Here is a 12500-nt window from a genome sequence, read left to right on the forward strand (position 1 = left end):
ACATGCATACACACAGACACACACACACACACACACACACACACACACACACACACACACACTCTCTCTCTTTCTCTCCACACACACACGCTCTTTCTCTCCCCACACACACACACAAGCAGTGCTAGGATCAGCTGTGATTACTCAGGAATACACAAGACCGGTTTAATGAAGAGCATGTGTCCTGCCTGGGATTGGTCATTAGACTCTTGCCGTAAACATGCTGAAACAGGCCGACTGCACCATCAGTAGTTAATGACCAAACACACGGGCTTGGCCCGGCTGAACCAGGGAAAGATTTGTCACTTGCAGACAGACAGAAATACCTTGCAAATGCAGTTTAGCAACATTGTTTTTGGACATTTTTGGACAGTTTTCCATCTGTGTTTAATTATTCATGTTATTTATATAAATGATTTACATAATAATTTGCATAAATTCACACGAAGAGATTGGATGGATCTTAACACAATGCAGGTTTTTAAATGGCTGCTGGTATGGTATGCTGGCATGCGATGGAGGATGTACCTTAGAGGGGACTGTAGATTTTGATGGGACTTGTAGTCTTATTAATGCAGTCTTAGTGCTGGAGGTCATAGTGTCATAAGGATTGTAGTCTTTGTTCATATCTGTGCTGGAGTTTATAGTTTTAGTTATGAGTTTTAGTGTTTTTTGAGGTTGTAAATGTAGTTTTGGAGGTTAGGGGTTAGGGGTTAGGGACTAGGATTAGGGTTTTAGGTCTAGCACTTTATTTAGTCTAAGAGTTTGTGCGGGGGTTTGTGGTGAAGCGTCTCCTGGTAATTAAAAAGGCAGCTTTATAATTGATTAGGTTATGCTAATAAGGGTAGATAATATCACCTGTCTGTGTGCATGTGTGTGTGTGTCTGTGTGCATCTCAGTGACAGAGCAAAGATAGCAGGCCAGCCGCCATTTCAGACCACTGAAATCTGTTTTCTCTGTGTGTGTGTGTGTGTGTGTGTGTGTGTGTGTTTGGAGATCATACTCCAGCCGCCATTTCAGACTGCTCTGTTCTGCTCCTGAAATGTCAGAGCGACGTTCCCTGGACAAGATGCTGCCAAATGACAGCTGGCTGCTCACCTGCTGTGTGTGTGTGAGTGTGTGTGTGTGTGTGTGTGTGTGTGTGTGGCTGAATGTTTCTGACACTGTGCCTGACTGCTTTTTAAAGGCCTTTCAGTGCTGGTTAGACAGAGTACTCTACGATCATTCTACTTATTAGTTGACAAAGAGAGTGGAGTTTGGGTGGTGGTGTTTGGAATGGGGTGGAGTTTGGGGTGGTGGTTTTTGGAGTGTGGTATCGTTTTGGGGGTGGTATTTGGAGTGTGGTATAGTTTTGGGGTGGTGTTTGGAGTGGGGTGTAGTTTTGGGGGTGGTGTTTGGAGTGGGGTGTAGTTTTGGGGGTGGTGTTTGGAGTGGGGTGGGGTTTTGGGGGTGGTGTTTGGAGTGGGGTGTAGTTTTGGGGTGGGGTTTGGAGTGGGGTGGGGTTTTGGGGGTGGTGTTTGGAGTGGGCTGGAGTTTAGGGGTGGTGTTTGGAGTGGGGTGGAGTTTAGGGTGGTGGTGTTCAGATTAGGGTGTAGTTTTGGAAGTGGTGTTTGGAGTGGGTGTAGTTTTGGGGGTGGTGTTTGGAGTGGGGTGGGGTTTGGAGTGGGGTGGAGTTTTGGGGGTGGGGTTTGGAGTGGGGTGTAGTTTTGGGGGTGGTGTTTGGAGTGGGCTGGGGTTTTGGGGGTGGGGTTTGGAGTGGGTGGAGTTTCAGGTGGTGCAGTCACGCTGTGTTTGTCAGCTGAACCGAGCTGGACAGATCCTGTTTCCCTCCTCAGATCTCCTCACACACTGTGGATGACTCACGCGTCTCATCATCAGGGCTCTGTTTTCTACATCTGGGTCAGACACAAGCAGCATATCACTGACCAGGCCTCTCTACGCGTGGAACCACAAATGAGCAGTTTGCCCAATGGTAAATGATGATTCTAATTGTGTCATTAAGCTATCTAAGAAAAGCAAAAAGGGTTTGTTTATTTGTTTAAAGAGGATAAAAACAAAAGGCATGTTGGAGAAGAGAGAGAGCGAGAGAGAGTGAGAGAGAGAGAGGAGACAAACCCCGCAGGCTTTATTTAGCTACAACAAGTGAACACGAGCTCATTACACACAGTGTCTGAAGCTCGGGCAAACTGGAACGCTTCCTGTGCACCGCTACACACTTAATGTGATCTCTCTATCTGAGTGCACACATCTAGTTCCTAATAGATGCGCTCCGTCCTGTCTCCCAGGGATGAGACGATACACGCTGTACATTGCGATACCGGATGAGTAATTGTCTCGAGATCTAAACACATCTCTTATTTTGCCTTAGCACAGCCTGCGTACCACGTCCCTCCATTTTCCTATTGATGGCACCTATAGATCCTACAGCTGTATGGGCTGTAAACAGCCACCAGGAGGCGCCGATCACCCTCCCGTCTCAAAGCCGGAGCGGGCGGGGTACGTCCGAACAGTTGTTCGATGACGCTAGCGTGGCGGTGTTAATGGATGCTGTTAGTTTGGGTCTCCCGGCGCGGTCCTACCGAGTCCCACGTCTGCGCCAGGTCCCTGTGGGCTGCCGGGTGGGGTCTCGGTCCCGGGACGCGCCGGTCGCCTCGTGGTCCTTGTACGGGAGGGCAGCGTTGGTGGAGGCGACCTCGTCTGACCCTCGCGGTGCCGCCGTGATCATTAGAGCAGCTCCGCCCCCCCGCTGCTTCCACATCACGCCTTCTGTTTCTCCACTCATCTCTTCTCCTAGCTCATCATCCTCCTCTCTCTCTCTCTCCCTCTCCCTATCTGTCTCTTTTGCGTTCTCTCTGTCCGTCTCTCACTCTGGCTGATGCAAACACGCCTGCTGGTCTGTAATGCTGTTTTCTGTCCCTACCCCACGTTGACTTCTCATGGCCTCAGAACACCCCCCCCCCCCCCCCCCCCCGACACACACACACACACACAGAACCCCCCACGGCATCATCTGGTCATAAAATTCCGGAACGTGTCCAGTTTGGCCTGGCGCCGAATGCTCCCAACTCTCCTGACATGTACCCACTGCGTGATGGGCAGGCCCGACTGGGGTGACCCTGCGCTGACCCCGGCTGCACAGGAGCGATCTGAGATCGGGTCGGATTATATGAGGTTAAGCAGCCTTTTGTTTTAAGGACTGAGCACAAGGCCGGGGTTTAATCCCACAGTCGGTGACCGCACGCAAACGTCCCGGCGTCCGCTGAGGCGTGTGTGTGACGCGTTTCATGGACCAGGGTTGTGCCCAAGCGGGTCGTTAAGAAGGAGGGCTCGTGTTTCCACAGACTGCTCTGAAGTCTGCCAAAAGACCCACGTGACCCGAATGTCTGTTTAGGGTGAGTTGTGTTATAGTAATGATGATGAGCTTTAATTATCGGACGCTGGGGGAGGAAGGATGAGGAGGAGGAAGGGGTGTGTGTGTGTGTGTCGGGCGGGGGGGGGGGGGTGAAGAAAGGGGGGGTGTTAGTATAAAATTAGACAGTGGGTTAGTGTGGGCTGGCCCTGAGGGCAGGTCGGCTCATTTGTGAAGTGTGTGCATGTGTGTGTGTGTGTGTGTGTGTGTGTGTGTGTGTGTGTGTGTGTGTGTGTGAGAGAGAGAGAAAGAGAGAGAGAGAGAGAGGGAAGGAGGAAGACCTTTACCCAGCCTCACAGTTCCTGTTTAATTTGTAACACTCACACATACACACACACACACACATACCTGCACACACACACTCTGTGTCTCTGTCTCTCTCTCTCTCGCTCTCTCTCGTACCTGCACACAGCAAAAGACAGAGAGAGAGCGAGAGCGAGAGAGAGAGAGAGAGAGAGAACTATAAACAACGCTGATTATTTACATGTTGATCAGTGCGCCACACGTTTCCTGACTCTGTCACTGTGTGTGGCTTGGGGGGGTATTTTAAAACTGAGCTTTATTTAACACCTGCAAAATGTTACGTTTACTTCAACTCTGTTAATTATCACTTAAAGTATCAGCTTAAAGCCCCTTTTCTCAAACATGTCCCCCCCAAAATGTATTACACAATGACATTAAATATATTACACGATGACATTAAATATATTACCCGATGACATTAGCTGTGTTCCGTTATGACGCTACACTCTGGATTAAGGAGGCTGTGGTGAGATGTGGTGAGATGTCTTTTATGGAGAATTGGGTTTTGGTTTTGCTTCACAGGGCCAATTTCCTTACCATCAGAAAAAGACTCTAATAACATAGTGCTTATTTGCTGTGTGAGGTGTGTGTGTGTGTGTGTGTGTGTGTGTGTGTGTGTGTGTGAGTGTGAGTGTGTGTGTGTGTGTGTGTGTAGTAGTCTTTTTCTGTTTTTGAAGATGGTTTCTCTTTTGTTTTGCCCTTTACTTACATGTCATCTACATAATGCACATCAGAGTGACAGACCCTGCTAACCCCCCCCACACACACATACACACACACCACACACACACACACACAGTTCACACACAAGTTTGCACACACACACACACACACACACACAGATCACACAGTTCACACACACACAGTTTACACAGTTCACACACACACAGTTCACAGTTTACACACACACACACACACACACACATTCACACACACACACACACACACACTTCACACACAGTTCACACACACACACACACACACACAGTTCACACACACACACACACACACACACACACACACACACACACTTTCCTGTCTCTTTTACAGTGTTCTCCTCTTGCCGTTTGTCTCTATCACAAAGTTTCCATCTCACGTACACACATGGTTTCTCTCTCTCACACAAACACACACTGTCTCTCTCAGTTTCTGTCACAAACCGTTTCAGTTTGTCTCTCACACACACATACACACACATTTTTTATTACACACTACAATCTCTCTTCTTTTAGCATGTTGGTAATATAATTGAAAATTCATCTCTGATTTTGCAGTTATCGTCATAATCCCCGCAATGAATAATACAATTATTCAAAATTCCAGTGTGTAACTTATTAATTGCATTCTTGACTCTCCCGCTCCCTCCCTCTCTCCCTTCCTCCCTCTCTCTCCCTCTCCCTCTCTCTCTCCCTTCCTCCTTCGCTCCCTCCCTCCCTCTCTCTCCCTCCCTCTTTCCCTCCCTCTCCCTTCCTCCTTCGCTCCCTCCCTCCTTCGCTCCCTCCCTCCCTCTCTCTCTCCCTCCCTCTCTCCCTTCCTCCTTCGCTCCCTCCCTCCCTCTCTTTCCCTCCCTCCCTTGTTCTCTTTATTTCATTCTTCTTTAACTCTGCTGGTCAGGTTGATTTTATTTCTCACTTCAGTCTCCTTGTGGATATATCCAGTGATTCTCATGTCATTTCACTGAAATTCAGGCTAGATAGGGTCAGAGTCCCAATAGCACACACACACACACACACACACACACGCGCGCGCGTTTATTTGAGCGTGTCTGTGAGTGTATGTACCCTTCAGCACAGCATCGTTCTTTTCTTCTCTGGTCGTGTGTCCTGAGAGTTATGACTGGCACGACACGATCTGACACCGTTACCACGAATGCTAACGTGGTGTGTGTTGTGTGTGTGGAGTGTGTGTAGTGACGCTGTCTGCACTACCGACTGCTCCAGATTCGATATGTCACCGCGCCCTCGTGACCCCTCGGATCGGTCGCTCCGCCGGTCCTTGTGAACGCCCCCACCCCCTCCGATCCGACGCCCGTTCCTGTCAAGTTCGCGCATGCACGTTCCCGTCTGGAAAGGCCTGCGGGCTTCTGTTCCCGCTGACAGAGGGAAAGAATTCCCTGTTCGGCCTGGATCCTGAACTGTCCCTCTAACTCATTTTTAGGATGATCAGGAATAGCTAATGCTGTTGATGTGGCCTGGGGGGGAGAGAGAGCAGAGCAGCCCGTCAGTGATGGGGGGCTTAACAAGACGGAAAGTGATTAAAATGTGTGTAATATAGAGTAATAAGTGTAATTATCTCTCTGTCTTTCCCATGCCTGCTCTGGAACACGTATTGGCATGGGTAGGTGTGTGTGTGTGTTTCATGTGCAAGCAGTTGTGTGTGGCCCGGCAGAACATTTTGGTTTAATTGAGACAATACAGTCACGGGGACACTTAGCTCATGTCTCTCTCTCTCTCTCTCTCTCTCTCTCTCTCTCTCTCTCTCTCTCTCTCACATACACACACACTCACACAGTTCTCTCTGTAATGGAGTGTCTAAATATATCTGGTTTTGGCCGGATCTGAACGTGCTGCTGCCTCCGGAGTGAATAAGAAATGGGCTTCACTAAAGGACAGCGAAGAATACCAGATTCATCAGGGCTGGCCTCTCTCTCTCTCTCTCTCTCTCTCTCTCCCCCCATTCCTTCTCATTCTGATTCTCTGTTCAGATCTAATGATTGCGAGTACCTTGGAGAATGAGGGAGGTGACATAGCAAAGGCCTCTGAACACACCAGCCGATATCCTCAATGACGTTATTAGACTGTCTGTGGAAGCCACACCGATGACCTGTTAAGCCCGACCGCGTAACACTTCTATACCGAGTCCTGCTCCGGCCAGCAGGAGGCAGCGCTCGGAAACACTTCAGAGTGGAATTCTGCCAGCGTCGGGATTTTAGCCGGGATGGAAGTGAGGCTTCGTTGAGCAGGTCCAGGGCAGGCGGCCTATAACATAGGCCTGGTTGAACACTTCTGCCCCTTTACTGTAGGTTTACTGTGTGTGTGTGTGCTGGGTGGGTGGGTGTGAGGCAAGTGTGGTGTGTGGAGGTTATAGTGAGTGTGTTTGTGTGGCATGTGGCAGTTGTGTGTGTATGTGTGTGATGTGTCATGTACACTTGACTTGTGGCCCCTCACACTGTGTGTTTGTGTGAGTCTGTCATGGTCAGCCTTTTTGGAATGCACACGTGTTTCTCTCCAACTCTATAAAAGCATGTGTGTGTGTCACGGTGTGACACACAGCTTTTGGAATGTGTGTGTGACACACTTCAGTCCTCTGTGGTGTCTGTGAATCCAGGGGGTTGAAAACCAGCCCCACATTTAGGCTGAGAATCTGCTCTATTCACTTGTCTCCTGCAGAGCCCTCTCTCTCTCTCTCTCTCTCTCTCTTCCCCCCCCTCTCCCCCCCTTCTCTCTCTCTCCTTCCCTCTGTCTATCTATCTATCTCACATGCACACATATGCAGAGAATCTTTCCCCTTCACTTAAACTGAAACAAAACAAGATCTGTGTTTTTCTACAATGGAGGAAGAAAATAAGAAAAGTGATTATGTCAAAGAATGACAAATCACTCACACACACACACACACACACACACACACACCATACTGGCTAAAACTTGGTTCTATTTGTTAATGACTTTTCAATGTATGTTTAGATATGAGCTAGAAAAACACGTTTCATGTGACAGCTGTGTGGTGTACAGTTGGGTTTGTGAGGGGATTACAACACTAGGCAGACTGTAAATATTCCTGATAGGAGTGTGTATTGGTGAGGGTGTGTGTGTGTGTGTGATCGTCCAGGCAGCCTGCACCTCTGTGTGGATCTGCAGACGTGGTAACACAGGCCCAAAGAGCAGCTCCCAGCTGGGTGACCCACGTATCCCAGCATACACTGCACTGCCATCTGTCACAGGCCCTTTGTTTGGGTGTGGGTTGAGCTTCTCAGTGTCTGGTTACTCATAACACACATGTATGCACACACACGCATGCACGTACGCACGCGCACACAGACACACACACACACACAGACACACACACACACACACAACCACTCTGAATCACAGACTTTCCCGCCGTGTGTATAATTGTTTAGGTGTGTTAGTTGTTAGGTGTGTTGCATCAGCAACAAGCTCACGTGTACTGTGGAGGTTATTTATATATTTTTCAAAATTGCTGCATATTCTGACGGCCATGTCACTGCCGAAAGAAATAAAACACACACACAGCACCTCTCTGCTATTAGCTCACTGTCAATGGCACAGAAATCGCTATTAGCACTTGGACCTTGCACACTGCCATGGTCAAAGGATCCTCGACATTACACTCCAGTGCCCTCTCACTCACAGCCGAGACAGGTAAAGAGAAAACAGCGAATAGCACGTTTCAGCGTAAAAGCCACAGCGCACACAACGTCATGTTTTCTCTCCTTCGATTTTCTGTCTTTTTTTTGCCCCCCGCTGGGTTTACAGACTGATGATTTAACACCGGGATGAGTGCTCTTCTTTCTCTCTCTCTCTCTGCGTCTGTTCCCTGCCTGTCCGTCTCCGTCTCCGTCTGTTCCCCCAACCTCCACCTCCTCGTTCTCCGGCGTGGCTGCCAGTGTCACCAAGCAACTGCGCGCGCGGGGCGACGGGCGAAGCCATCTCACGCTCGAGGAGAGCCGCCCCAACCAATGGCGTCACAGCGCTGCTGTGGCCAATGGAAGAGGCAGAAGGGTCAGCGCGCGCTCCATCCACGATCTCACGCCCGTGCCAGTTCTTGGTGCGCCGCGCGCGTGCGCGCGCGCCAAATCACACTCCTCGCGCTCGATATCGCACCGCACGTACTGTACACGCTCGTGCGGTGTCAAGGCTCGAGCCTCGGCTGGTGGTTAGGGCTTTCTTGCATTCGCGTCGCCTGCGCCGGAGAGAGAGAGAGAGAGAGAGAGAGAGAGAGAGAGAGAGAGAGAGAGAGAGAGAGAGAGAGAGAGAGAGGCTAGCACTGGTCATCTGTTACCGCGGAACGTCACGGTGAGACGCATGGGTCACATCTATATGCACACTAACACACAGAGTGCAATATGCTCCCCCCCCAAAGCACGCGCATACGCAAACATTACCATTATCTCCAGAAAAGAACAGACGATGTCGTTGAGACCATGTTATTTGTAGGGTGGAACATTCAGAGTCTCGTTACCTGTCCAGGTTGCGTCTACCAGGTGTCTACTTTTCCACGCAGGACGGACTGCGCATGTCCCATAAAGCACCGTGATTTTGCACATGATTTTCTTCATGCGTGGGGTCCGGCGCTGCCTTCAAGGACTCCTTGGAAATGCCCGTTCACTAGTTCGGAGATCGTAACCGCGAGATGCTATGGGTTCAGAACACCATGAAAAAGCTGCTTTTGTTTTTACTCGTGTTTTCATCAAAAACTGGAAGTATTATTTTATACTGAACCAGGTGAATGAATGTACATAAATAACACAGGCATATCTGTGCACAGAATCAATATATGTGCACGAGGCAACTCTTCGTGGGTTCTGGTTAGCTTTGATGCTATGCCTCGTCAGCGTGAGTGCAGGTTGCGCACAAAAATGCATGCAAGCTTGAACTGCAGTGAGCACGCAAAAGCACCGCTTAACGCCTGTACCGCACACATAACGGCAGCCGCTTGACGTGTTACCGACCCGACGCCGACTCGGGAAACGCGACGTCGTGGTGGCGTTCGTGTGCGCTCATATTTCCGGGCGGGAGCGGACGGTGCTCTCGCCGTTCTGGCGGCCGCCTTCACCAAGTCCAATTAATTACGCAGCTCGCGGAGATTACAGCGCGCGCCTTCCAGTGCCACCGTGGAAGACTGCTAATTACTTATAAAAATCAGACTAATTCTGATGCTAAACCCGTTTTAATTTCTGATAATTAACTCAGGATTGGATCCTTAAACACCCAGGCATACCGTTATTGTGGTAATCATGAATTATTTGGAAGCCCTGGTCTATTAGTGTTTATATTAACTGTAATCATGCTAAGTGATTGGTTGGCGAAAGGTAAACTGTATTTAACGCCTGTCCGTCTCCGGCGTTGCCATGGAAACGCTCATCCGAGCAGGACCACGCTCCAACATCTTATATCACGCGTCATTATTGTTTCTCTTTCTGTGATTAAATATTTGACGAGCTTGTGTGCGTGCGTGCGTGTGTGCGCGCGTGTACTGGGAATAGCGGCATCCGTTTGCGCGGTAGTTCATCCGCTGTTTTTATTTATTTTGGGGGGCGTTTCCGCTTACACTGAAATTTCTTTGTGATTTAAAGGTTCATGTCAATAAATAATATCAGAGGCGTTCTGACAGAACAGTTGGTTCAGAAGAAGCTCAGAGGATATGTGATAAAGGTGAGGCTCGCATGGAGAAGAATTTTATCTCGTAGTATGTTTTCCTGGGGCCAGTGGCCAGTGAAATCAGAACGAACGCTTTATTGGACTTGTTTTCAGTTTTAAGGAACTAACAGGGTTGCGACCTTTAGGGGAGGGAGAGATTGTGAGAGAAATTGTTCAGTGACATGAAAACAGGAGGGAGAAAGACAAGAGGAGGAGTAATGCAGCAGGACGTGTGTGTGTGTGTGCGTGCGTGTGCGTGTGCGCGTGCGTGCGTGCGTGTGTGCGTGTGTGCGTGTGCGTGTGCGCGTGCGTGTGTGTGTGTGTGTGCCTGATAGTCCATCAGTATGGCTCATGGGTGAGGATTGTTAGTTGATATTCTGTGGACGCCTCCATCTCTGACACCTAATTGTGTGTGTGTGTGTGTGTGTGTGTGTGTGTGAGAGTGTGTGTGCATGTATTGCGTCTCTTAGGGGTGAGACCAACCAAACACAGGACGTAACGTGCATGTGCGTGCTGTGTGTGTGTGTGTGTGTGTGTGTGTGTGTGTGTGTGTGTGTGTGTGTGTGTGTGCGCGTGCAGAGAGCAGAGCAGCTCAGGGGACAGACGGAGAGTGTTGATGTGTAATGATACAATAACAAAGCGTCGCTGTAGAACGGCACGCAGGGCACTTTCAGAAGAACCTCAGAGTGGGATTAGTGTCTGCTCTGGCACCACGGCAACCAGAGAACACCAATCAGACAACAGATCACACACACTGGCCTCACAGGCGTGTGGAGACACACGGTTCTCCAAAAATGAGCTCTGTATTATCCACAACATACAGGCTGAGGTGTTTAGATCACGAAAAGGTGTGCGTGTGTGTGTGCGTGTGTGTGTGCGTGTGCGTGTGCTTGTGTGTGTGTGCACAGGCACACACATTTATCTCTTCAAGCAGTGGAATCTGTACTGAAACAGTTACAGGCATAATTTGCCTGTTAAGCACATCACCACAGTAAGGCTGCTTTATTTTACACCGTGTAAAAAGGGCTATGAACAGTCTCGTAAATCAAAGTGCAACATGCTCATGTGTCAGGAAAGTGGTTTGTGTGTGTGTGTGTGTGTATGTGAATGTGGAGTGGTTATCCAGTGTGCTGCCACATTTAATTCCTGAGTGTAATTTCCACTCGTGTGTGTGTGTGTGTGTGTGTGTGTGTGTGTGTGTGTGTGTGTGTGTGTGTGTGTGTGTATGCGTGCCTGGACCTCTGACTCTTCTGCTGAAGCCTGTCTCTAAAATAAATGAAATCTTAAACTGACAAGGAGAACAATCTGTGCTGTGCCTTCTGTTCAAGTCTGCCTTTAACACATGGTCAGGGAAGAGGATGTGATCAGTGTGTGTGTGTGTGTGTGTGTGTGTGTGTGTGTGTGTGGGTGTGGGTGGGTTGTACAGAGTGACTATTGACTGGTTTTAAATAAGTATGTTGTTTAGGGTAAGTGAGATGAGTAAGGGAGAGTGGCAGTGTGTGTGTGTGTGTGTGTGTGTGTGTGTGTGTGTGTGTGTGTGTGTGTGTGCACACGTCACTGCTAACTGCTCCGATTGTGTTTGGCAGATATGGAGTCTGGAGAGCGGCTGGCCTCACCTTCATCCACCCCGGTCTCCCTGCACACCACTGCGTCTTCATCATCAACCTCTTCCTCAGCGTCCCCAGCCTCCAACACCAAGAGCAGCCTCAACCACGTAGCTGCTGCCTCACTCACCGCCTGTGGTAGGAGCGCGCGCACACACACACGCGCGCACACACACACACTCTCACACACACGCGTGCACAACTTCACATTCACAAAGACATATACTGACAACTGCACTGAAACACACACAAGCACGTGTCTGTCCGCTCACGTGCGCCCAGCACGTGTCCTTTGCTTCTTCTTACCCCGAGCGCCAGAGCTGCGCGAGCTCGCGCTCCGTCCCACGCCCCGCTCCCACGGCGCCTTCTCGTCCCCGGACTCGGGTGGGCCGTTCTGCCTGACCCCAGCCGCGGCTGCAGCTCCTGGACCCCGAGAGCGGTCCCAGGCCTGCTGTCGGCACAGCGGATAAGGCTCTGGCTGGCTTCTGCCATAATTACCGTGTTATTGTGGAACATGTGAAAACACCTTTTCTCCCAGCTATGGTTTAACGCTCACAGCTTTGCCTGCAAATTGAAAAGCTTCTGCATTAATGAGGCTCAGACAGTTAAACAGCTCTTACAAAAACTGCTGTTTCCTGCTCACTGTTTGTCTCTGTGTCTTTTGTCATCTGTATGTTTCTTCTTTACTTCCATTGTCTTCCTTCCTGTCTGTTTATCTATCTATCCATCTGTCTGTCTTATCCATCTGTCTGTCTGTCTATATAGCTACCTACATTATCTTTCTATCTGTTTATACGTCTG

The 12500-nt window shown here is 49.5% G+C and overlaps 1 protein-coding gene across 6 annotated transcripts in view; it reads left to right on the forward strand.

Moving 5' to 3' along the window:
- The window catches only part of baz2ba (bromodomain adjacent to zinc finger domain, 2Ba), a 75777-nt gene that overhangs the window by 28890 nt on the left and 34387 nt on the right, over positions 1-12500 (forward strand). For all 6 annotated transcript variants that reach the window (XM_035526553.1, XM_035526552.1, XM_035526556.1 and 3 more), the window contains one exon: positions 11682-11837. In XM_035526553.1, the coding sequence (XP_035382446.1) occupies positions 11684-11837 (154 nt within the window). In that variant the 5' untranslated portion in view covers positions 11682-11683. Of the gene's footprint in view, positions 1-11681; positions 11838-12500 lie in introns of those variants that run through there.

The sequence above is a fragment of the Electrophorus electricus genome, chromosome 1 (genome assembly GCF_013358815.1).
Source record: "Electrophorus electricus isolate fEleEle1 chromosome 1, fEleEle1.pri, whole genome shotgun sequence".
In the NCBI taxonomy this organism is placed as follows: Eukaryota; Metazoa; Chordata; class Actinopteri; order Gymnotiformes; family Gymnotidae; genus Electrophorus; species Electrophorus electricus.